This window comes from Pempheris klunzingeri, chromosome 23, assembly GCF_042242105.1.
Source record: "Pempheris klunzingeri isolate RE-2024b chromosome 23, fPemKlu1.hap1, whole genome shotgun sequence".
Lineage (NCBI taxonomy): Eukaryota > Metazoa > Chordata > Actinopteri > Acropomatiformes > Pempheridae > Pempheris > Pempheris klunzingeri.
The window spans coordinates 2667634-2690506 of record NC_092034.1 but is presented as its reverse complement, the minus strand read 5'-3'; the positions used below and the strand labels follow the sequence as shown (position 1 = coordinate 2690506).

The following is a 22873-nucleotide window of genomic DNA, read 5'->3' as shown; positions in this document are numbered from 1 at the left end:
GGCAGGAAGCTCCTCCGAGCTAAACACAACAACAACGAGAGCACTTCCTGTTTCCGGGTTCGGCCTTCAGAATAAAAGCCCGGTCGTTTGAGGACAATCACACAACAATCACATGCAGGTACTGTGAGAGCAGGTAATGACTGCATATATTCTAATAATGATCAGTCCTGTTGGAAGGTTTTATGTGCTTTGTCTGGACAACTGGGGGAAAAAAAAGAGTAAAATCAAGTGTTTCAGAGAGAGAAAATGTGTAAATGCAACCAGATTGAATGGTTTCTGATTCAGATAGTGTTGATAACTTTATCATTACATTTTCTTATATTATATATAAAATATATACATAGGTGTATGTATGCACATACATGCATTTATATATATGTGTGTATATATGCTAATATCTATTATATCATTTCATATTTCATTTATATTCATTATATATAATCTATATATTTTGATACTATATTATTACTATACCTATTATGTCTAGTACATACACCTTATACTATTAGAGAAAGTGATATATAATATAATATAATTACCATTATCATCATAATCATGTATCTTGTATATCTACCCTGTTTTTTTGATTCTCCTCTTTCTAATTTTATTTTTCAGAGTTCTTATTGTAATTCAGATGTACCAGCTTCACAACTTCGCTTAAAGGATTAAATAAAATGATCTATCTATCTATCTGTTGAATACTTCTGCTGCCCACTAGCTGCTGTAGCGCTGAATGTGGGACTAATAAAGGAATACCTTATCTTATAACAAACATATACTATAAGAAATGTAATTCAAACAAAATAACATACATTGACGTGAATGTATTTTTAATAATCTTGAGGTCATCATGATTCTGAGTTGTTTAGCAGTGTCCAGTTAGGTTTGTAGTTAAGCCCAAAAAAATGAGGAAAGAAAAAGTAACTTCTGAGTAGAGGTCAAGAAGTCACCAGGAGTCAGAGTCTTTAATGGCAGCAGTAAAGAGAGAACTCTCTGTGCACAGCCAGAGAGCTCTGAGCTCCTGATGTGACACTGACACTGGTTCAAGGCCACTGGGCCAGATTTAAGGATATTTTTAGCAGTGGTCAATCAGTCAGAAAAACTGGAAAGGCAGCCTCTGCAGTCGAGCTCACGTAGTCTTCAGGAGTCAGAGTTCAGAGCAGCACAAAACCTTTACTGCCAGCAGCAAAGGGAGAACAGTCTGTCTGCACATTACACACAGCCAGAGAGCTCTGAGCTCTCACATACAATACACCAGCTTATATTCTCTAAGGGCTCCACCTGCTTTCCCTACATCAGATGACCAATCGATTTATCCTGTAACATTATAATTCATTAGTTAACTTGATACCTAAACACTCACATCCTCAGAGTTGGGATTCTGGGAACTTTCCACTTTCCACTCCAGTAACTATCCATTCTTGATTAAAATCCCTTTTATCCTGTCCTACGTTGCTACAATATAATTAACACATCACACTCCAGCATTTTTCCAGTGATTCCAGTGATTCTTCATTATGCATGTGGTTACAGTGTTTAAATCAGTAATAGCAGTTTGCACATTGGATTTCTTTTAGCACAACACTTGTCTTTTTATTTTACACTCCACTCCACGGGTCAGTACACCTGCTAATGTTCCCTAAAGGCTCCACCTGTTCCCCACCCACTAACCATTCACATTGGTCTGCAATATTACACCATTATAATTTCACTGGCCAAAATTAGTATTCTCATCTTTCATCTCCTCATTCCTCCTTCCTGGGGCTTTGCCTGGGCATGTTCCTCTTTTTAATACTGTGTTGACACCAATATCTTTTAAACCTGTCTTCTTCCTGTATTTTTTTATCCAAGTTACTTCTGCTTTTTATTTCTTCGGCCTTTTTTAAAAATAATATTTATTTATATTTATTAAAGCAACGTTCGGTAGCACCGCATCAGAGTCCAAAGGAAGGTGAGAGGAAGTTATCTTTAGAGGAAGTTATCCAATAAACGTTTTCTTCTAATGAACATGAAGGATCTGAATGTTTCCTCCTCCACTGGTGCTTAAAGCCTCCACATTACATCCACTCTGCTGTTCATACAAACATTGAGCTCCACAACACGAGGAAAGCTTTAAAAATAATTACAATTTATTCATCTCACTGTTAATGAGCCGTGAGCAGAAATCATGTGAGACACTCAGTAAAAACAAAAACTGTACAACAAATATAACACATTGGACCCTTGTTAAAAGAAACGGCACCAAGCGACCTGGTACCTGACTTCATGTCTAACAACATGTCAAAAGGATTTTCTCTTAATATCAGGTGTCAATTCAGATGCAAAGAAACACAAACACCCCGAAACATAATGTCCGATGTGGACGGACTTCGACAGGTAAGTAAATCATTAAGAGGAATTAATGTGTGCAAAACATTGTCAGTCAGAGCCAATATACTTGCTAGTGTAAACTGAGACATTTGTTCTCAAAGCGACGGGAATTAGCTCTTAGCATAGCATAGCTAACGGCTAATAAAGCTAACGGGGCCGCTGACGCTCGTCTGATCCTCATACGTCAATTCTAAGTTAATGAGCTCCCATTTTTCTTGTTTTAACAGATGAAACAGTGCTCAACAGTGTAAGTTGTCATTTCTCTGGCTCTTGATTTGGCATTTTACTGATAATTTTTTGTTTACTAGTCAAAACATCATTACATTTAATTACGTAATAGGATTACACTGCTCTTACCTAAACAGGACTGAGTTATTAAGAGCACACCATTAACCCCATCACCTCCTGTTGGATGCCTCCTCCACCTCCTGCTCCTGCCATCTTTCCCCAGTAAGTGTTAACATGGTGAAAAGGACCATCTTCCATTAACAGCAACTCTGAAAGCTTAAACTGAGGTTGGTTTAGTGGATCAGCGCTAAAGTTCCCATTTTGTGCCCTGAAACAATCAAGTAGATTTCTTTCCAAATCTGAGCCACAGAAAATAAGTTTAAATAAAAAAATTTGCAGACATTTAAAAAAAACAAAACAGTAAAAGTAAATGCAAATTATCGAAGTTGAGCGCACTGAGATCAACAGTTCGTGGTGCTGATTATCAAGCCATTAAATGAGGTGAGAAAAGAGCTCCAGTCAGACGTGAAACAAACAAAAACATGTTAGTAGAAACATGTGAGTAGAAAACATGTTTGTTTTGTGTATTAATGAGAGGAAGGTTACAGCCTCATCATCAATCCACAGGTCTGCAGCAGCAGCTGTTCAATACACTTTCTGCTCAGCAAAGCTCAGGCGCAGTCACGAAACATCTTTTCAGGTTCTAAACTGATATAATGCAGGGGTCATATGCAACTGTGGGCAGAGCAAGGCACCAAAACTGTAGAGTTGGAGGGAGTTTGAATCCCAGCAGAGCAAAACATGGAAATATATTGATCAGATGTTACAGTTGATATATAATATTATTTACATGGAAAAAAGTCAGTGAGTGAAGTCGGGATCAACCAGAAACGGAGCCTTGAGAAGCTTGTCTGGACAGTTTCTGTTGGAGTTTCTGCTGATGTTTCTGGAAAAAGAGAACACAAACAATGTGAGGCCAAGTGTGTGTTTCACTGAGTGTGTGTGTGTGTGTGTGTGTGTGTGTGTGTGTGTACCTGCAGGTTGTCGTAGTGTCTCTTGCTGCTGCAGTGCAGCTCCTTGGCGGTGCTCTCGTTCAGGTAGAAAACAGAGCAGAGGTTACAGAAATACCCTGATTTGGGGACCACAAACTCCTGACCTGAGAGGGGAGACGATGAAAGTCAGACAGAAGAAGAAAAGTGTCCTTGTCCTTTTCAAATAAAATGGGAGCGTGTTAGTGTGTGTTAGTGTGTGTGTGACCCACCGAGGGGGTTGTTGGGTTTGAACGGCAGCAGTTTGAAGTCAGCAGCGACACAAGGAGACTGAGAACGAGATCGCTTTGCCTCAGGTCCGACAGGCTCCCTCCTCAGTTTACTCACAGCTACAGAGCACAAGGACAAAACAGTCAGTGTCATTTAAATCCTCTAGAATCTATAACTCTCGTTAGTCTCTCAGCTCTCTGTACCTCTGATGTCCGCCCTGCTCCATCGCTCCTTCTCCTCCTCCCCTTCCTCCACACATCCCTCCTCTGTCTGGTCTTCAGGGCTCCCTGACGGAGGCTCCTGCCCAGCAGAGGCAGCACTGACGTCAGCTCGGTTCACCGTTTCCTCCTCTGTCTTCTGGACGTCCTGCCGGCCGTCACTTGGCAGCGTGGTTGGATCTTTGTCCAATGACGAGGAAGCGTCGAGGGAAGAGGGAGGCAGTGCATCAACACCACCTGGTTCCTTTTCCCCTCGTTCTTCTTTGGTGCTCACTTTTGTCCCTCTGGTAGATTTTCTCACTGCTGTCAAAGACAATGAATTGGTTTAGCGACCCGACGAAAAAGGACACTGCAAAATACCCAAAGTCTAGAGTTCTAGGTGTGTGAGTGTTACCAGGAGCCTGTCTGGTTTTCTTCTTAGCTTGGCCTTGTGTCCTGGGTGTTACCACTTCCTTTTTCTCCTCCTCTTCCACATCTCCCACCTCGTCTACTGTCACAAAGTTCATACTTTCTTCTAAAAACAGGACAAAAAACAAAAGTGAGACAAACATTAACAGAAAACTCTCCCAGTGAATCACCATCTTAACATAGAAGGGGGCTTTGTGGAGATTGACTCTAGGGACGTGCAGTGTCCCCTCTCTGACATGGGAGGAACCCAAGCTGGTGCGACAGGTTGAGAAGGGCTAACCAGATAAGGTTGCACTCACCTCTACATACAATGAGAAGCTTGGGGAGGTTGTGGGACTACTCACAAGCCTCCGTGTTCTCCCCAGTGACAAAGAGGACTGCCTCTATGCAAGCGGGGAAGTCTCTGACTGTGGCAGGTGCTTACACTCCTGACAGCAGTTTGGACTATACGGCCATCTTGGACTCTCTGGGTGGCATCTTGTGGTGCTTTGCCACTAGCACCTACTCGGCTCGACTTTTAGGGTTTTCCACCAGGTGATAGTACCTGGTACCAGCTACTTTTTTTAGTACCTACTCGGCCGAGCTGAGTCGAGCCGAAAATGTGACGTCAACAGACTGCAGGCCACTGATTGGCCAATCAGGGAGTGACGTCACTGGATGAGTCAAGAGAGCGACTCGTTCACAAGAATCAAACCCGCCGTTTTTAAAACCCTGGAAACAACGACCGTGCGTTTTTATTATTTCAGTGAACGAAGTAAACGGATACACGCAAACCAAACGCTCCATGTCCTTAGTTGTGTTTGTGTTTGTGCTGCATCCAAATTAGGCCACTGGAGTTTTAGGCCACCTTGTTGAGGTGGTACGCAATTGTAATGGAAAACAACCGAAACAGAGTCGCGTCGAGTCGAGGTGAGTAGTGCTAAAACTGTGTAATGGCAAAGGGCCATTGGAGGGGGTACCATCCGGAAACTCCATAGTTCTGCTGGAGGACTTCAACACTCGAATGGGAGGAACAGGCTGCCTGATCTGCTTTGAACAACATGTCTGAAGTTCAATAGCAGTGTACGTGGTACCAGAACATCTTAGGCCAAAGATCGATGATCCACCTTGTGGTTCTCCAACCAGATACCACGCACCTGTGTCATCATCGTGTTTGCGTTTGGCGGATCTTGACGCTTTCTCAGCTTGCTCTTCATCTGGTTTCTCCTCCTCATCATCATCTCCAGCTTCATCTAAAGTCACCAAAGTCTAAAAACAGACACAAGAGACCTTCATCAGTGTTTCTGTACTTGTAGAGCGTATTGACTTCACCATAATTCCCCCAAAGGAAGAAAACAAGACATGGATGTGAATCTTGACTTTTACCTCTGGGTTTAGGGAGTCCACTGATTCGTCCTCCTGGCTGAGTGGGCGGGTCTCCAGCGTGCTCTGCTCCGCCTTTCCATCCTCTTCTTCCACGAACTCGTCCAAAGTGACGAGTGCTTGCAGCTCTCCCTCCGAGATCTCCCTGTCCAACTCTCTGCTCTCCGGCACTCTGTCCTCTCCGCTCTCATCTGCTCCCACCTCATCCAGAGTCACCAGCTCATTGGCATCAACCTCAACCCGTTCCTCATTTTTACTCCCCCTCTCCCGATTCCTCCTCGTCCCTCCCCTGTTGCCTCTTCCTCTGCTGCTGCTGCTGCTGCTCCGGCTACTTCGCTCCCTCTCCCACTCTTCTCTTTCCTTGGTCCTCTCCTCCCTCTCCCTGGACCTCCTCTCCTCCTGCACCCTGGTAAACTGCTTCTCCTTTGCAGCAGCTTGTCGCTTCTTCAGTTCTTCCTCCTCTGCCGTGTCGTCAGGGTAATCCTCCTCCTCCTCGCTCACTTCATCCAGGTTGACCATAGTGCACGTTTGTTTGATCTCCTTTTCGAGTTTGGCAGCATCACTCTGCAGTTTAGGGGTCGATTTGTCGTCTTTATTACCTGTTTTGGAAGGACCGTCATTGTTTCCTGTACCAGAACCTTCTGCAGCAGATGGACCTTCATTCACCTCCTCTAAATCATCAACTACCTTATAAAGAGTTTCCTCCTTGACCACCACTTTGTCAGACACTTCCATAACTGCGGTACCACATGTTGGTGTGTCTTCTTTTTCAGCCGATGCCTTTTGCTCCTCTTGAACTTCATCCTCTTCCAGAGAATCTACGATCTGATACATAGGCTCGTCCTCCTCGTCCTCATTTTTGGGCTCGTCATTGTTCTTAGACAGGTTCTCTTTTCTCTCACTCTCAGACTGGCCTGTGGGGGGAAGATCATCAACTGCTTCGTCCTCCACAGAATCAAGAATCTGATACGTCACCTCTTCTTCTTCAGCCACTTTTTCACCCTTCTTTACTGTTTTAACTGCTTTCTTTGGTCTTCCCCGCTTTCTTTTTCCTCCTGTAGCGGGTCGATCAACAACTTTGTCCACCACAGAATCAATCATTGGACAGGCAGCATCTTCCTTGGTTACCTCTTTTACAACAATGTCACTCTTCTTTGTTGGTGTGCTGTCTTTTGGAGGGACTTTCTCTTCTTTCTGTGGTGTTTTGTCCCTGTTTCGTTCCTGTGACTCTCTGGCAGGAGTGGGCCTCCTTCTCATTGGTGTGTCCTCTTTTTTTGTTGCCTCAGTCGTAGCATCTTTCTTCGTTGTTCTTTCCCTTTTTCCTCTGGTAGATCTGGTCGTAATGGTCGGTTCATTATCAGCAGTCTCGTCCTCCACAGAGTCTAAAATCTTGTATGTCGCCTCTTCTGGTTTTTCAGATGTTTCTGTGGGATTCGATGTAATTTTATCCTCTTTCCGTCCTCTTGTGCTCCTTCTTCGACCAGACCTTTCTGTGGTGCCGACATCTTGAATTGGTGTGTCTTCGACAGAATCTACTATTTTATATTCCATTTCTTCAGAGACCTGTTTGTCTTCTTTACAAGCTCCTACAGTCGTGTCCTTCTTCGTCCGTGTCCCATATTTTTTAACCGTCTTGTCTTGTTTCTTTGGTGATTTCTCTTCACTTTCAGATGAAGTGGTTGTGGGGCCACTCCTCTTTGATGGTCTACCATCTTTTCTGGCAGTCATCTCCTCTTTCTTCGTTCTTTTTTCTGTGTTGTCAGCCTCTGACTTTATATTTGTAGTTGTTGGCTGATCCTCCACAGAATCAATTATCTGATATGTGTCCTCTTCCTCTATGGGCCCAATGTCTTCTTTAGATATCTGCTCACTGGGAGTTTCAGGGTTTTGGTTGTCATCTGCAATCTGATCATCAATTGAATCCAGTATCTCAAAGGTTTCTTGTTCAGTAACATCACTGTCAGGGTCTTGAAGAGGCTGGTCTTCATTTTGGATTTGGCCATCAGGATTTTCCACATCTTTGGAGGCTTTGCAGGATTCTGCTGAAGGCATTTTGTCTTTAACCTCTTCCTCTTTTTGTAGCTTCTTCTCCTCATCCCCATTGCCCACTGGAGCTTGGAGATTATCTTGATTTGTCTCTTGACTTTTATCCAGCACATCTTTAACTGTAGTTTCACATTTGTCCACGACTTGATTGTTTTCCTCAGACGGTTGTTTTACTGTAGAACCATCAACTTGACCCGTTGCTGCTTGGTCTTCGGTAATACTGTCCAACACTCGGAAAGAATCACCCATTTCCATTTCACTGTACCCCACTGGTCGGGCTTTGTCTTCATCGTCCACACTGTCCTTGACCTGATTGCTTTGCTCATGTAATGTCCGGCCTTTCTCAGGTCCAGTTAGCTGGGTTTCAGAGCTGCTGACTTGACCTCCATCATCCATCTGTTCATCTGTTTGATCATCGAGTGAATCGAGGATTTGGTAATTCTCACCATCTGCCTTTTCCACCTCAGTGCAGTCATCATCCTCTGTCCCCTCCTCTTTGCTTTTCCTCTGGTCTTGTAGTGTGTGGACATTTGAATCAATCTCCACACTTTGGGCTTGGCTCAAATCTAAACCATGTCCCTGTGAAGGAGGATGCATCTCTGATGATGTGTCTATTTTTGTCTCTGACTCAACAGTTTTTGCAGCAATGCCCTCTGCTGACACTTTGTGGTCAGACTTTGCCACTACGCTCTCTGTGTCTTTTGCTTTTCCTCTGAGCTGCTCTGGATGAGTCTCTTTTGATGCCTCAGCCGTTGCTGCTGATGTTATCTTTGTCCTTTCATGTGCAGTGGAGGATGAGCGGGAACGACAACTAGACAAGGTCGTATTTGATGGTCTGGATGGAGATTTTATCCTGTTCTGTTGTGTTTTGTGACCAGGGGAGGAGTGGGTTTCACTTGACAGTCGAGAAGAAGGGGAGCAGGCCTTACTGACACTGGCAGAGGACGAGGGTTTGGTGGGAGATCTGGTGGTCTCAGATGACTCCTTGGACTTTTTTGATGACAAAGAGCTTGAACCTTTGGTTGACTTGGATGAGAGCGATGAAGAGGCTGAACCCTTAGACTTCAAAGTCCTTGTTGAGGTCCGTTTGCTAGCGGACGATACCGCTGAGCCGCGCCTCCCTCTCGTCGCCCTGGACGACAGCTTGGATGAGGAGAAGCGATGAGACCTAGGGCTGGTATCTCCCTCTTCCTCACCAACTTCATCAACAGTGATAAAGTCATCCATGTTGAAATTGTGATCATCAAAAAGGTAGGCGTCTGAAGAAAGAGTGTCATCGGTGAAATCCTCCTGACCCTGGATGGAGAACAAAGACAGAATGGTGAAAAAGATTTGGGAGAACTGTTACAACTTATTGTAACTTCTGCAAAAATCATACCAGGGTTGAGCAACTTCCTGTGTAGATGAAATGTGAAAGTAAGGCACAAGTAGATAATAGATTATTTGGTTTGTGGGAATAAAAAAAAAAACAGCTGTTCACCATTCTTTGTGATGCGTCTTCAGTCGTTGCTGATCCAGATCTTGTGTTGCTTTTTCTGGGGATCTAAAGGACACGTGTTTGAAACCATTGAAAGGTTGAATTAATATTTTGGCACTGACAAAACAAGCTATTGGCAAATGCTGAGTGAGATTTAAAGCAAGGCCTTACTTCTCTCTCCCCGCGCTGTGAACTGTTCCCTCGGGTGAGTCTGTGCTGGCGAACTGCCGCTGTGAGGACCTTGAAAATGTCCTCATTAATTTGAGGAAGTTCTGCAACGTTTCCTTCAGGTGTAGGTGCTGTGGCCGAGGGGGCAAGGGTAGAGGTCACATCAGCAGTAGGGATCAGAGTTATTAGTGACCCCTCTACCCCCTTTCCTTTCTCTACACATTCATTTGCCTCTGGAACAACAGTGGCATCCATAGCGATCTCAGATCCTGGTTTCTCTTTGTCCTCCGTTGCTATGTCACTTGCAGCAGTGGCAGTTGGCTCTCCTATGATGGTCTCAGAAACAGTGAGTCCACCAGGGCCACTGGTTTGAAAAGCACATTGTGACCCATTATCTGTAAGTCCAGGAGGAGGAGGATGGGTTGGACATTCCACAGCTGAGGGCTCGGTTTCTACGCTGATGTTGTGCGGTACAAAGTTTATTGTGATCTCACTAGAATCTTGTAGAGGCTCTTTTAGGCTCTTCAAACTAAAATCAAAAACAGAAAATGATTGTTAGTTGCCAATGAAAGCAGGGTGATTCAAAATGGCTCTGGTTTTACAGTAGCATTTAGCGAGTTGGTCAGTTTAGATTTGAGGATAAAGAGGCAAATTGCTTCCACAAACCTTTTTAAACCCCATTTTATACCCCAAATTGCTTAAAAAGGACATATGCGTACCAAGCTATGCCCTCATTAAGAGAGTCTGGTGAGAAAGTGTTGGATTTCTCCGCCACCTGAGTTTCACCACTGGAGTCTGGAGCCTAAGGTAAAAAGACAATCATGAACAAAGAGAGTGAAAAGACAGAGGGGAGGGAGAGACGAGGAAAGCGACGAGACAAAATCAACAAACAGAGAGAGAACTGCAACAAGCCAAGTGAAGTTACAGTATATTTAAGCAAGATGGCTGTCAGCACTACTACTGTCAGTTCTAGAAATACAGTGAATCTCCCTAAATGGCCAGAACCTGGAGAAGCTCTTTGACAGTAGCTCCTGACATTGAAGTAGATCTTGTTCTCTTCTTACAGAGCAACCTCCTTGGTTAAATTATTAGTATATACACTGTAATAGTTCAAATGATTTGAGGAAACCTACTTTTGGTGAGAAGTCGGTTTTCTTTTCAAGGCAAACTGTGAAAGAGAGACAGAGATAGACGGTAAAACTGTGATCGCATGCAGACATCTGTGACAGACAGTCTCTTTCTTGGGTTCCTTACAGGTTTTATTTGAATCCTGGTGCTTTTCTACCATTTCCTCAACAATTCGGTTGGTAGCTGAAGTTGATGACGCTGCTGCAGTTGTTGGCTCAGTTGTGACAGATGTCGCTACCTCAGTCAATACAGCCGAGACACTGCCGACAGAGGCGTCCTCGGCTGATGCTGCATCCGTTTGTGACTTAACTACAGTCACAGAGAGACACAATTTACTTGAGATTAATATCGACATTTTGAAAGATCACCATCATCTCCCCTTCCTCCTTTACACACTTTATTTCATGATTTTATCGCATTTTATCACGCTTTGCCATCCATCCATTGAAAAGGTTTCCAACATACCTTTCCCCTTTGTTTTCGCCTCCACAGCAGCTTCAGCTGGGCTTCCTTCCTCTGGTCCTTGTGCGGTGGACTCTGGTTCTGACAGGGTGCTTTGCTGGACACGAGGTAAAGCTTTGACAGTTTCAGAGGTTTCTGTTGGCTGGGTCTCAACTGTACTGGTTGGTGGTTCACTCTCACTGGGTTTGTCAGCTGAATTTTCTGGTGCAGCCTCTATAGTAGTTGTCGTTTTCGCACCTTTGCCCTCAGCACAACTTCCAACTTCCATGGGCTCTGTCACTGGAACTCCTGCTTCATCAAGCTCCATTGGTTCACCAACATCGGCTTTGTCAAGCTTTGCTCGATGCTGAGGTTCAACAGCCTCAGCTGTGTCTTTCAGCACCACCACAGCTTCTTTAACACTGGTTTCAGATTCTTCTTCTCCACTCACAGCTCTTGTAGCTGTTTCTACAACCTTTCCTGTTGCAGCTGACTTGCCTGCTGGAGTTTGGGGTTTCTTTGGAGCCGTGGTCTTAAATCCCAGAGATGTTTTTTGCTTAACCATGGCCTTTTTAAAAGCAACCTTTGCAGGCAAATTTCCTGTTTTTACTGTTTTAGCTATCTGCTTGGTTGGCACATTTTTCACTTTGGACACCAAGAGTTTTGCTCTAGCGACAGCCGCTGGGACTTTAACTGAGCCTTTAGCTGCTATTTTCTGATTGGTACGTTGGCCATTTGTAGCTTTTTTGGCTCCAGGCGGTAACGGCCCTTTGAGCAAAGGCATTTTAGGTGTAGGGTGTACCTTTTTAGTTGTAGTGGTGATTGTGGATTTAGAGGTTTGAGGTTTGGAAACACTGGATGTGGCAGGTTTGGCAGGTTTTCTGTGAACAGAAGTGAGTTACATGGGTCAAGCAGGGGAAAACTGAGAAATGTCAAGGGCACAGATGTTTTTATATGTTCCTAACTACAAGTTAGTTCTGTCCTTCAAAGGCTGAATTCCTGGGATGACTTTTATTCCATGTATCCGAAAGTTTGTTTTGAAATATGAATTTAACATACAAAGAATCGACACAACATCAGGTTCATAATACCTGTACAGTTGAAATATTTAAAGTCTCATTTTATATATAATAAAAATATGAATCTAATATTTTTGGACCATAATAAATTGCACAGGTGTTTCTTAGTATGTTCATCTCCTGTGTCTCAATCAGACTCTTAAAAATAAGGGTGTGAAACATATCTTACTTCTGAAAAGGCTTCTTTTGCTCCTTTGAAACAATCCCCTGTAAAGAAGTTGAGATTTGTTATTTTAGCTTCTCCGACAACCGACAGTGTGGCCACAGTATATATAAATATATAAATACAGACAATTCATGTAATACCTTTTCTCTGGCAACTGTGACTGTCATTCCCTTCACCTTGAGGCTCTTCACGCTCTTCAGTTTCTTAGCATCTTCCTCTTTCTCAAAACACACCAGTGCCTTCATGTGCACACAGAGATGGACACACGTCTTTGCTTTACTACAAATGTCTGGACAATCTACTCACTACATTAACACACGAAATATTAACAGCTCACCTATTTATAAAGCCAAAAGGTACCAATGATTACAAACCACACAGGATCAGCATTTTCTATCTGTCTAGTTGTGTTGAGATGTGCAAGCAAATTACAAACATCTTTAATACATTCAATGCTGAAGCCTTTAATCAGTTTGTTTAACTGAGACAATTTTCATTATCAAGCAATTGTTTTGATTATTTTAACAACAACAAATTTAGAATCTTTGTGCTTTGGACAATTAGTTGCACAAATCAAGCGACTTGAAGACGTCACCTTGGGCTCTGGCAAACTGTGATGCCCATTTTACAGACTGAACAAAAAAGATTTTAACGTTAAAAAGATGCTTTGGATAAAAGCATCATACCAAATAACAAAATAAAACCAACAGATGGTCATGGGAAAACCAAATAACATTCTCACTCTCTCTATACATACCTCCTGTTTGGATCGAAACAGTACAACTGACTTGGTTTTTCCAAAGTTCTCCACAGCAGCCATCACATCATTGTGAGACAGAGAACAATGAATCCCTTCTAGTTTCACCATGGTTGGAGGTGAAGATTTACCAGACTGAGACAAGACAGAGAGAAAAACACAAACTTAGACCAAATAGAGTTGGCCATGATGAACGGACTGGTCAGAAAGTACAAATGCACCTGTGCTTAAAGTGTCCAATGAAACCTTAATGTCACCTGTCCTTTCAGTCAATAAAGTATAGCTTTCAGTTTAGTCTCTGATCAGAGTATAGGTAGGAGAGAGAAGCCGTTCACCCCTCACATTTTTCTAGTAGCCTACAACACAAACACCAACCTTAATCTTTGTGGAAGAACTTGCCTCGCTCGTCTGCAGGCTTGACTTTGCTTTAAAGGGGTTTGTCATCAACGCAGCCTTGTTTGCTGTTGAGGAAGAGGATGCAAAAGAGGCAGTAGGAGGCAATCTCTTTCCTCCTGGAGAAGCGGCTGGTTTTCCTCCTTTGGAAGATGAGGAGGAGGATGATGGTGATGAGGAGGACTTCATCTTGGCAAGCTCGACTAGTAAGGCAGGTGCCAGAGTTTTAACCATGGCCTCCAGGTCAGACTCTTTTGACAGAGACTTGACAGCTAGAGGGATGAAGACAGAAAGTGTTAAAGTCTCATATAGTCATATGAAGACATGTAGAAGTTACTTAATATCATTTTATGTGATTTCGCCCTCCTTGCTTGTTACGTTCTTTTCTCTGAGAAATGTACTTGTTGAGTTGTTTGTTTGGTTTTTTTTACAACAAAATGCCACCAGCTCCTCAAATAAATGCATATTTGCTGGTTTACTTCATCTTCTGTGGTAAACTCAATATATTTGGGTTCGGGGTATGACTGAAATTTTCAATCCTCTTATCAGTCAACATTAATAACTATAACAAAGATATTGCATCTTTAATGTACACTGCCTTTTATATTTGAATTTGACTTATTATTTCATCCAAAACCATGATCTTTTCTTAAATCTAACCCAGTAGTTTTAGTGCCTTAACCTAACCAAACTGTAACTGAAAACTGATACTAATAAAAGAAAACTGAAATACATAAGTTAACTAAATTTACAGATAATGTACTTTACTGTTGGTTTTGGATTTTAATCCCCTTCTCCCAGGTGAAAGTCCTGTAACTAGACCATTCAACTACCACACCCACATTAGTCTGAATAGGAATTCAATCGTTCTTCACACAGCGTGACCCAACCAGGTGTAAAAGACCAAATAGCAGCCGTCTAGCTGTTTGTACCTGGGTGCAGATAGCAGCAGCTCAGCGAGACCGGGTTTTAGGTTTTATTAACTTATTATTAAGTTATAAGATTTTCAAGGTATTCCAGTGCTTGAATTTCTGAATGCCAAAATCAAGTACTTCAAGCACCTTGTGTGAATTCTGATGATGGCCTCTCGTTACTCTTCCTTGGTGGGAACCACCTCTCGTCACTCTTTCCTGGTGGCAACGGCCTCTCGTGGCTCCTTCCCAGTGGTGCTCGTCCCTCATCTTTCCTCCTTTGCAACGGCCGTCCCTCATCACTCCTCCTCAGTGGTGGCCGTCCCTCATCATTCCTTCTCAGCAACGGCCATCCCTCATCATTCCTCCTCAGCGATGGCCGTCCATCATCACTCCTCCTCAGCGACGGCCGTCCATCATCATTCCTCCTTAGTGGCAACCGTCTCTCATCACTCCTCCTTGGTGAGGACCGTTTCTCGACTCTCCTCCTCGGCGACGAGCGTCTCTCAAAGCTCCTTGAACGTGATCGATAGCGGGAGGAGGCCGGGCGGTCATACCGTGGGGACCGAGAATGAGACCGAGACCTGATGCAAGTGCAGATTAAATCATTTTATGACACAATTAATCAAATAATTCACAGCAAGTCTAGATTCCTCAAAGGGTGACTGACGAATCCAGAGGCCAAAATTAATGTTGATGCAGATGTTTTAATGATCTGCAGGAACATATTCAGTCATTTCACAACCTGGTTGGAGAGGAATCTCATCTTTTAACCCATGTTATTGCTTATATTAGAATTTATGTCTGACAGACCGATTGTATCTGGAGCTGTGTGGTGATCGTGATCCGCTCCTTGGTTTCTCCCTTCTACCCTCCAAGCCATGGTGGCGACGGGGGCTGGGTGAGCAGGAACGGGAATGGGAGCGGCTTCCATGCCCCGTTTTCGTGTGACGATGCTGGGAGGTCTGTGCAGAGGTTGAGAGTGGGGGCTTGGCATCTTCAACTGCAGCCCTGAAGAGAGCAATGGATGAGAAAAGCCTAAGTGAATGATAGGAAAGGAAAATGTGTAACAATCAGCAGGGTACCAGTTCACAACTGGTGTGTTTGCCATGTTTCTGAAAATTAAAGACAGGCAGACGCTGTATGGATTCAAATGGAACTGGCTGCCCCAAAACAGTTTCAGATTTGGGCGGTAATCCTAGCAGATAGGTTGTTGTTGGATGAACAATTTGGGAGAGGCCATAACACCTTATTACTTAACAATCAACTATCTGGCTTTCTTGCAGCTTGCTCAAGTCAAGAAAGTTGCAGTTTGTCGAAATGAAGGTCCCGTGGGGCACAACAGAAACAGAGAAACTCTATCTTCCTGTCTTTTTGTCACTGAGGATGCAGCCGTCTTGTCTGAATATGGTAAGTGTCATACACATAATCCACTATAGTTTCTGCGGTTCTGCTGAGTGTGAGCTCCAAGTCGTGGCTTGTCAATTGATCTGTACAGTGTGTGGCAGCTTCTGGTCTGATAAAGGCCAATGAAAATGTGTAATGTGAGTTAACACAAAATCAAGAATATTGTAGTGTCTGCCCGATTTAAGAAATTTACCTGGGCTCGAGTGCTATCTGACCATCCCAATCTGGGTATCTGTGGAAAAAAAACAACAATTCGAACATATCTATTAGTACAGCAAACAGGAAAAGCTTTCTGCTTCGAGGCAGGTGGTCATAAAGCATAAAGCTGAGGTGATGTACCTTAATTAAAGGATATTGATGAATTGCACAGATTTTGCAACTATAACTACAGAACACCACAGGAGGTACTTTGAAGAACTGATTCCCAAGAATTTATGAACCTCTTCTATGCTGCCCATCTCTGGTGGGCATTCCCCCAAAATATTCGGAGAAAGGGCAATGATTATCAAAAAATAACTCACATTAAAAAGATCTCTATAGGGAAATGTTGAAAAACACTCACCGGTTTCTGAGGAGTTTACAGTTCTCAAGATGAAGATTGGTGTTCTGGTGGGAGAGCCAATCCTAGTAGTCAGAACAACAAAAACAAAGCATTTAGATGGGCCTCAGTATCAACAAAACTGCTACCAGCTGCAAAGTCTCAGCTGCCATGTTTGTGATTGTCTAGCAACATAGATATCTTTTATTCAACATTACAATAGCCTGAAAAAAAATGTCCAAAGTTTGTGTCTCGTTGGTCTTTTGAATTTCTCATGCACAACTGTCCAATTCCATTTCTTTGTTCTTGTATGTACAGTTTGTTTGTTGAAATTAAATGAACTGATGTACAAGCAACACATTTTTGGGTTTCTTCTTCTAAAAAACAGGAACAACCTTGAGCCCAAATGAGAGGCTGCAACATCAGAACACAGGCTTTGGTATTTGCCAAAATAGTAGTAACAAAATAAATGTGAAATATCACATGGGCAAAACATTTCTTGAATTTGAGATCAACAAGTACAGAGTGCCATTAACAAACAACTAAAACAAAAAGTTCTTCTTCTCAGATTCTTGATTGTCTGCGATGTCTGGTTCTTCAGTCTTATGTGGTATCATGAAGTTTTCTGAGGTTCGGTGAAGGTCATCCCAGCAGAGATCACTATCAAGGAACAGGAGGGGGAAAAAAAAAAAAAAAAACACAAGCTGGGACATCAGGAGTGGAGACATTAAAAAGATGGGGGGGGGAAAGGAGAAGCTGCTGCTGTGTCTTCCTTTAAAATTAGACAAAAAATGTGAAAGACAGTGTCCCAAAAGGAGGAAAATACAGTTGCTGGCACTCTGGTTTTCTGGTTCATACAACTTGAAGTTGTATTTGGAACAAAAATAAAAGAGGGGAGGTTGGCTCCATAATAATGACCAGTATTTCAACAAAGTCAAAACTACTATTAGATATGAAATGAATTAAAGTAACAAAATGCATTATGGAGCGCTCCTATATTGGAAAAACATATAAAAAATAGATTCACTAACAACTGTTTCAAAAAAATTCAAACTGAAGATACACGGCGTGCACCAAAAAACGGTGACAAAAAGGAAAAAGGCATCTTCAATCGTCCTGTGATGAACTTGTTCTTCAGATTTGCAGATTCTTCCTCATCACGCCGTCTGATCCCGTGGTTCCATTTTCAGTAACCATCTCGAAAGTTGGCCGCATCCCATAATTTTATATCAAATTCTGTAACCGTCACTTGCCAGTGTACATCTGGTAATGACCATCACACATCAACAACATTCATCCTCATCTGTCTAAACTACACGTTCATTTAACCACAATGTTAAGTCAATCATATCACACGTAAATCATGACAATAATAAGTTGCAGATAACAATAAACTCTAAGCTGTGACTGGCACCCATGAAACATTTCAGTACAAATTATTTAGTTTGGAGAGCATCAATATTATTTAACAGTGTTGAACAATTTTTCCCAAAGTTTGCAATCCAAGCATGTTTTTTGAAACATGGCACACAGCTTATATGAGACGTCTTACTAGTATTCCGTAGTAATTACGGGTCCATTATTATACAAAGAATATTTCAAATAAAATCACTTCAAATACGCCTGAATGTGTCGCCCTCCAGTACTTCTTGACCAATTAAAAAAATAAAACAATTCAAATTGGTAGTTTACAGTAAAAAGTAACAAATATTTAAGATTGTGAAATAAACAGACAATTTCCTACAGGGAGAGAGAACAGAGTGCAGTCGTCCACTCACCTTTATATGAGCACATTCTTTGCTACACAGAGAACAGGTATGTGGAAAGATTCTCGGTGAGGCTGCCGCATAGTCACACAGCATGCCCGGTGTTGGCAGACCCTTGGAGACGGACTCCTTTGTGGGCAGATTCCTCTTGGAAGGTGCCGGGGTCACATGAATGAAGTTCATCGGGTTCAGGGTAGGCTGAGGCAGAGGTGGAAGACAAACAATGCTGCGAGGATCACCAGGGACAAACAGCGGATGTTGCGTGGCACGTGAGGCGTCGGTGATGCCGGAGATGCGAGGATCAGGGAGAACGGATCTCGCAGCAGAAAAAACTGGAGGCCACATTGCTTGACCCTGCTGCAATATTGGTGTCGAAATCGGCTGCTTCTGCTGGATCTGTTGCTCCAATTGTTGCTGCATTGGCTGATTCTGCATCTGCTGCTTTTTCATCTGCTCTGGAACCGTTGGCCCTTGACCTCTACTTATACTCTGGTCTTTACTGCGACTGGTGTCATTGCTGCCGATGAGCACAAGGCCAGGTCGATTGGGATGCACGCTTCGCATCAGAGTATGGGGTAGCTGGCTTTTCGCCGCTGGCTGGCGATCTGCCTCTGCTTCTTTAAACAGAACAGGTTTAGAGGCTTCAGACTTGAGAACTCTGATGTCGGTGTCTTTCTTTGGTAGAGAGAAAGAGCTGGGTATTGTTTGGGAAGTCTGATTTGGTCCCGTCTGCAATCGTTTGGTCTGATCGCTGCTTGTGGGAGCCATAGAGCTCAGTACTGAACTGTACGAAGAGCCAAAACTGGGAACAGAACTTGCCTGCTGATGTGAAGGACCCGAGGCACTGCTTTTCATTTCTGTTGGATTTTTTTGCAATGGTTCCCGACCATGTCTGCTACTGTCATAAGTGTCCATCAGCAGCACATTTCCACTCCCACCACTATCAGCTCTACTATCACTGGTCCTTCCAATGTCTTCCACAACCCCTCCAGTGTACTTGCCAGTATGTCCATAATCAATCACTTTACTCGGCTGGAGAAAGGCCCCTCCAGAACTACTCAAACTGTGACTGCTGATCCCACTCATGCTTCTGGTAGGCTGGGGTTCAGGGTAGGGTTTTGACTGCACTACAGTTGTAGCTCTCTTGGTCTTCTGAAGGCGGATTTGGCGCAAGATGAATGGCAGGTTAGCAGGAGTGATCTCGTCTTCAGGGTAGGCGAAGAGATGTTCCAAATCCTCTTTTTCAAGTCCAAAGCTTAGAAGGATTTCAGCAGCTGATTCAGACGTATACTTGGGTCGACTGGAGTCTGTAGAGGCTGCAGGTTTGTCCGGCACTGGGTAGTCATAATCACCTAACCCTGGAATGGACTGAATATCACCTTCTCTTTTGCTGGGGGCTTTAAATATACCATCACTTCCGCTTGCATAGTTTGACAAAGTCGATGATGAATAAAGTTTAGAGTTATCAGCAGGAGGCCTTTTGTAGCTCAACCAGTCCATGGAGCTCTTGCCACTTTCAACTTCTGAATGTCTTTGTCCTAGAGGGGCAGGGGTTGATGACATTTGGTAAGAGGCCATCCCCGTACTTGAGGGGCAAAACTCCTCCCCCTGAATGCTGCTAAAGCAAGTGTCCTGGTCCACAGGCTGATACATCGGTGTGCCTTGTAGCCTCCCCTTCCCTCTGGCTCTGCTCATATTTATGTCAAAGGACCTCTCTACGTCTTGATCCATTATGGCCTTGCTCTGTTCAGGCCTGTAGCTCATTGACTGAGACATCAGCGGCGGGAACATTCCCCCATCAGGAATCACAGAGGAAGCTCCGGAGGAACTGAAGCTGGTCCCAGCTTCAAGACGAGAGGATTTCCTCCGAGGGTCCCTCTCTGCCTGTATACTGGAGTGTCCATACTGCCCCTGGGCGGAACTTTGGTTTCCGGAGGCATAGGGGTTATACAGGGGATGGGACATGGTGTTTGCGATCTTGAGAAGGTTAAGGAGACTGATGGCAGCAGCAGTTGGGGAGGGGGGTGTCGTAGGTATGTAGGGAGCAGGTGTGTTGGAGTTGGCTGTAAAGCTTGAGGCTCGGCTGCTAACAACAAGAGCGTTGTTTATCTGTGTCAGTGCAAGCTGGGCTTTCAGTTGAGCCAGCCGCAAGGAGGCAGTGTGCTGGCCAATCAGGAGTGAGCTCCCTGGGAGCCCTCCAAGCAGAGGGCTCGTTAGGGACCCTGGAGCAGGAGAAGGGACACAACGGTCCGATAGCAATGAATAGCTGAAAAGTTAAAAAAACAAAGGGTGGGGTTATTTGAACAGGAATGGACTTCAGCTTCTCGGATGGGTAAAATCCATCATCTGGAAGGTGTGGTCTTCAGTTGTCCACTCTGATGGCTCCTGTTGAAAACACATTCATTCTGTCTATTGCACTTCCTAACCTTCACTAGCAAGACAGAACAGAGGAGGCAAAAGCAACAAAACACAGATAGAGAGGGAGAACGAGATCGCTGCCGTTAACAGGAAACGTCCAGATCAAACTCATTTATTTCCTTTCCTTGCTCATCTTTGTTGGAAACCATTTGGCACCAGCAGACACACAAAGCACACTGCAAAATTTAACATCTCATAGCTGCAATTTGGTCACCAACAATGCTCAACAGCAATTTTTAACAAATTTGTTTCATATGCACTGAAACCTAAAGGATCCGACAATCACGGGAAAAGCCTTGTATGTCTTTCCCTTCCACATATATCCAACTGCAGAGAAACCCATTTCCCAAGTTTTTCAACCCATTTGACAAACTTGTCATTTACAAAGATGAGCATAAATCCAACGTCAGAGTCTGGCAAAACTGGTTCAAAGGAGCATAACTCCTCTGCAAGTAAGCTGACTCACTGTATGAAAATATGCATCTTTGTAAGAAAATGCTGTATTTCTACAATTTACCACGGTTTCGTGAACAGTCCTACAAATATAAAATCCTGTTTCCGAGTATTATTAATGGCTGTGCAATGTTTTGGCATCTGATAAGCTTTCAACCTTCCTGGTTCATATTTCATGCGTCACCAGGACCTGAAACATCATGCCCCACCAGCACAGCCCCTTGTTTTGGGTTTTAATTCTTGCCAAGGCTTTATCCCAAATTCCCCCTTAATAGTTCCCCTCATTACAGAACTGTAGTTTGCAGCAAAGAGTGTTAGCAGTCAAACCTGAACACATGACCAGAAGCTGACAGAAGAATGGAAAAGTATGCAGTCAGCATAGCAAGTCACCGTCTTTCCTGGAATATTTCTGAGCTATTATCAGTAGCCATCAATGCCAAGTGAAGCACTGAATACATATGTCATAGGTCACTTCACTAGAAGAAAGCTGTTGGTAGAGTTTGTTTGCTTTTAGTGCAATAACAAGTCAAAATGTCTGCTATAAAAAAGGCCTATTATCTATTAAAGAACAGGATGTTGTGATATGATTATATCTGACAGTGAACAAGAACTTCAGAAAAGTGAAAACCGGATTACAGTGATGGTGAAGTTTAATTGGATTAAATTATTCACTGGAATGTGTCCAAACTAAACACACCAACTCTGCTACTGTTGTCACACAGTAACATGACACGTTGGCATCATTGATATTTTCAAAAATGTGTAGGACTTACCACCTCTTGACTTCACCAAGGAAGAAGAAAACCCTTTTTAGCTGCGTCAAGTCACCACAACACTTGCGACATCTTTTGTACCATCGCAATGTATCCGGTTTTAAAAGGGAGCTCTTTGATGGGACTCACAGGCCTGAGCACAGCTGTCCTGCTCGGTCAGGCTCAGCTAAACCCGCGTTTGTTTGTTTTTACAATAACTCACAACCTTGAAAATGCGGTTAAAGGTCTGCGTTTGGTTTCTAGTGTTAGTCACGAACTTTGCGGGCTGCTCACAGAGCTAAACTGGCTAAAGGAGTCTTGGGTGCTCCAGCTAGCAGAGGCTACCATCAGCCTTCATGGCGGTGCGGTTGTAAACAAACGCTAAACACGGTTTCCGGTTGACAAACACCAAGTACAGCGCTTGTGAGTACGTGGCGTTTCGATGCGTGTTTTTATACCATCCGTTTTTGTTACATACCTTCCGCTATCTGCGTGTATCTTGGGGCTTTAGTGCGCTCAAGTACATCTTCGGTCTGCTAGCAGGAAGGATTTTTTTTCTCAGCTACACGGAACATCGGAACGACTTCCAGTTTCGTGTCAAGCCTTCAGAATAAAAGCACGGCCCGAGAGATCAAAGGGGCTGAAACCGAATCAAGGGTCGCGACGTCATCACGCCAACGTTCCAACCCTTCGCTTGGCGCCCAGAGTTTCGCGCCAGTTCTGTTACGCTACGTATCTACATAGTGTGGCCTTTTGATGAGGAAATGAGTTACCAGAATTTGCATTTATCCATTTTGGTTTTCCTAAAAAGTGTGTAACACCTGAACGTCATGAGCCCTGTAAAGTTTTGTTTGGATTCTATTTGGAGGCCAACAGGAGATATATATATATGTGTGTGTGTGTACATTTGGTGAAATCAGTCAGTGTTCTGCTCTCTGGAGTCTTTTATTCTTTGATTTGGCCGAGGCGTTTCTTCATCTAAGGTCACATCATCTCCTACAGACAGACTGCAATAGAACTGGTAGTGAAGTGGCACCAAGCAGAGGATTAAAACACCTCTTGATCCTGACTCCTTCTTCTTATGTTCCCTTGTCTGACATCAGGAACCTGCTGTAAACCCTAAACTGA

General features: G+C 43.5%; 1 protein-coding gene across 1 annotated transcript; it reads right to left on the bottom strand.

Moving 5' to 3' along the window:
* Window positions 1-2117: 2117 nt before the first annotated feature.
* LOC139222933 (zinc finger protein 638-like) lies at window positions 2118-22302 on the bottom strand. The gene is made up of 23 exons (XM_070854842.1): window positions 22224-22302; window positions 18135-20388; window positions 16381-16442; window positions 16012-16050; window positions 15225-15422; window positions 14562-14995; window positions 13483-13772; window positions 13108-13242; window positions 12491-12589; window positions 12354-12391; window positions 11130-11986; window positions 10791-10973; window positions 10670-10704; window positions 10256-10338; window positions 9540-10065; window positions 9372-9434; window positions 5849-9187; window positions 5620-5731; window positions 4470-4589; window positions 4061-4378; window positions 3860-3976; window positions 3633-3754; window positions 2118-3544 (listed from the first exon to the last, which is right to left on the bottom strand). The coding sequence occupies exons 2-23, from the start codon at window positions 20085-20087 to the stop codon at window positions 3479-3481; spliced, it is 9189 nt and encodes a 3062-aa protein (XP_070710943.1). The 5' UTR covers window positions 20088-20388; window positions 22224-22302; the 3' UTR covers window positions 2118-3478.
* Window positions 22303-22873: the final 571 nt, after the last annotated feature.

Bases quoted from the DNA above. Each gene is read 5' to 3' on its own strand.
- LOC139222933 (XM_070854842.1), bottom strand. From the start codon at position 20,087: ATGTCCCATCCCCTGTATAACCCCTATGCCTCCGGAAACCAAAGTTCC. The intron at 10,705-10,790 runs GTAAGGAACCCA...TCTCTTTCACAG, and splicing joins CCAGGATTCAAATAAAACCT to TTTGCCTTGAAAAGAAAACC. The intron at 10,066-10,255 runs GTACGCATATGT...TTTTGATTTTAG, and splicing joins CTTAATGAGGGCATAGCTTG to TTTGAAGAGCCTAAAAGAGC.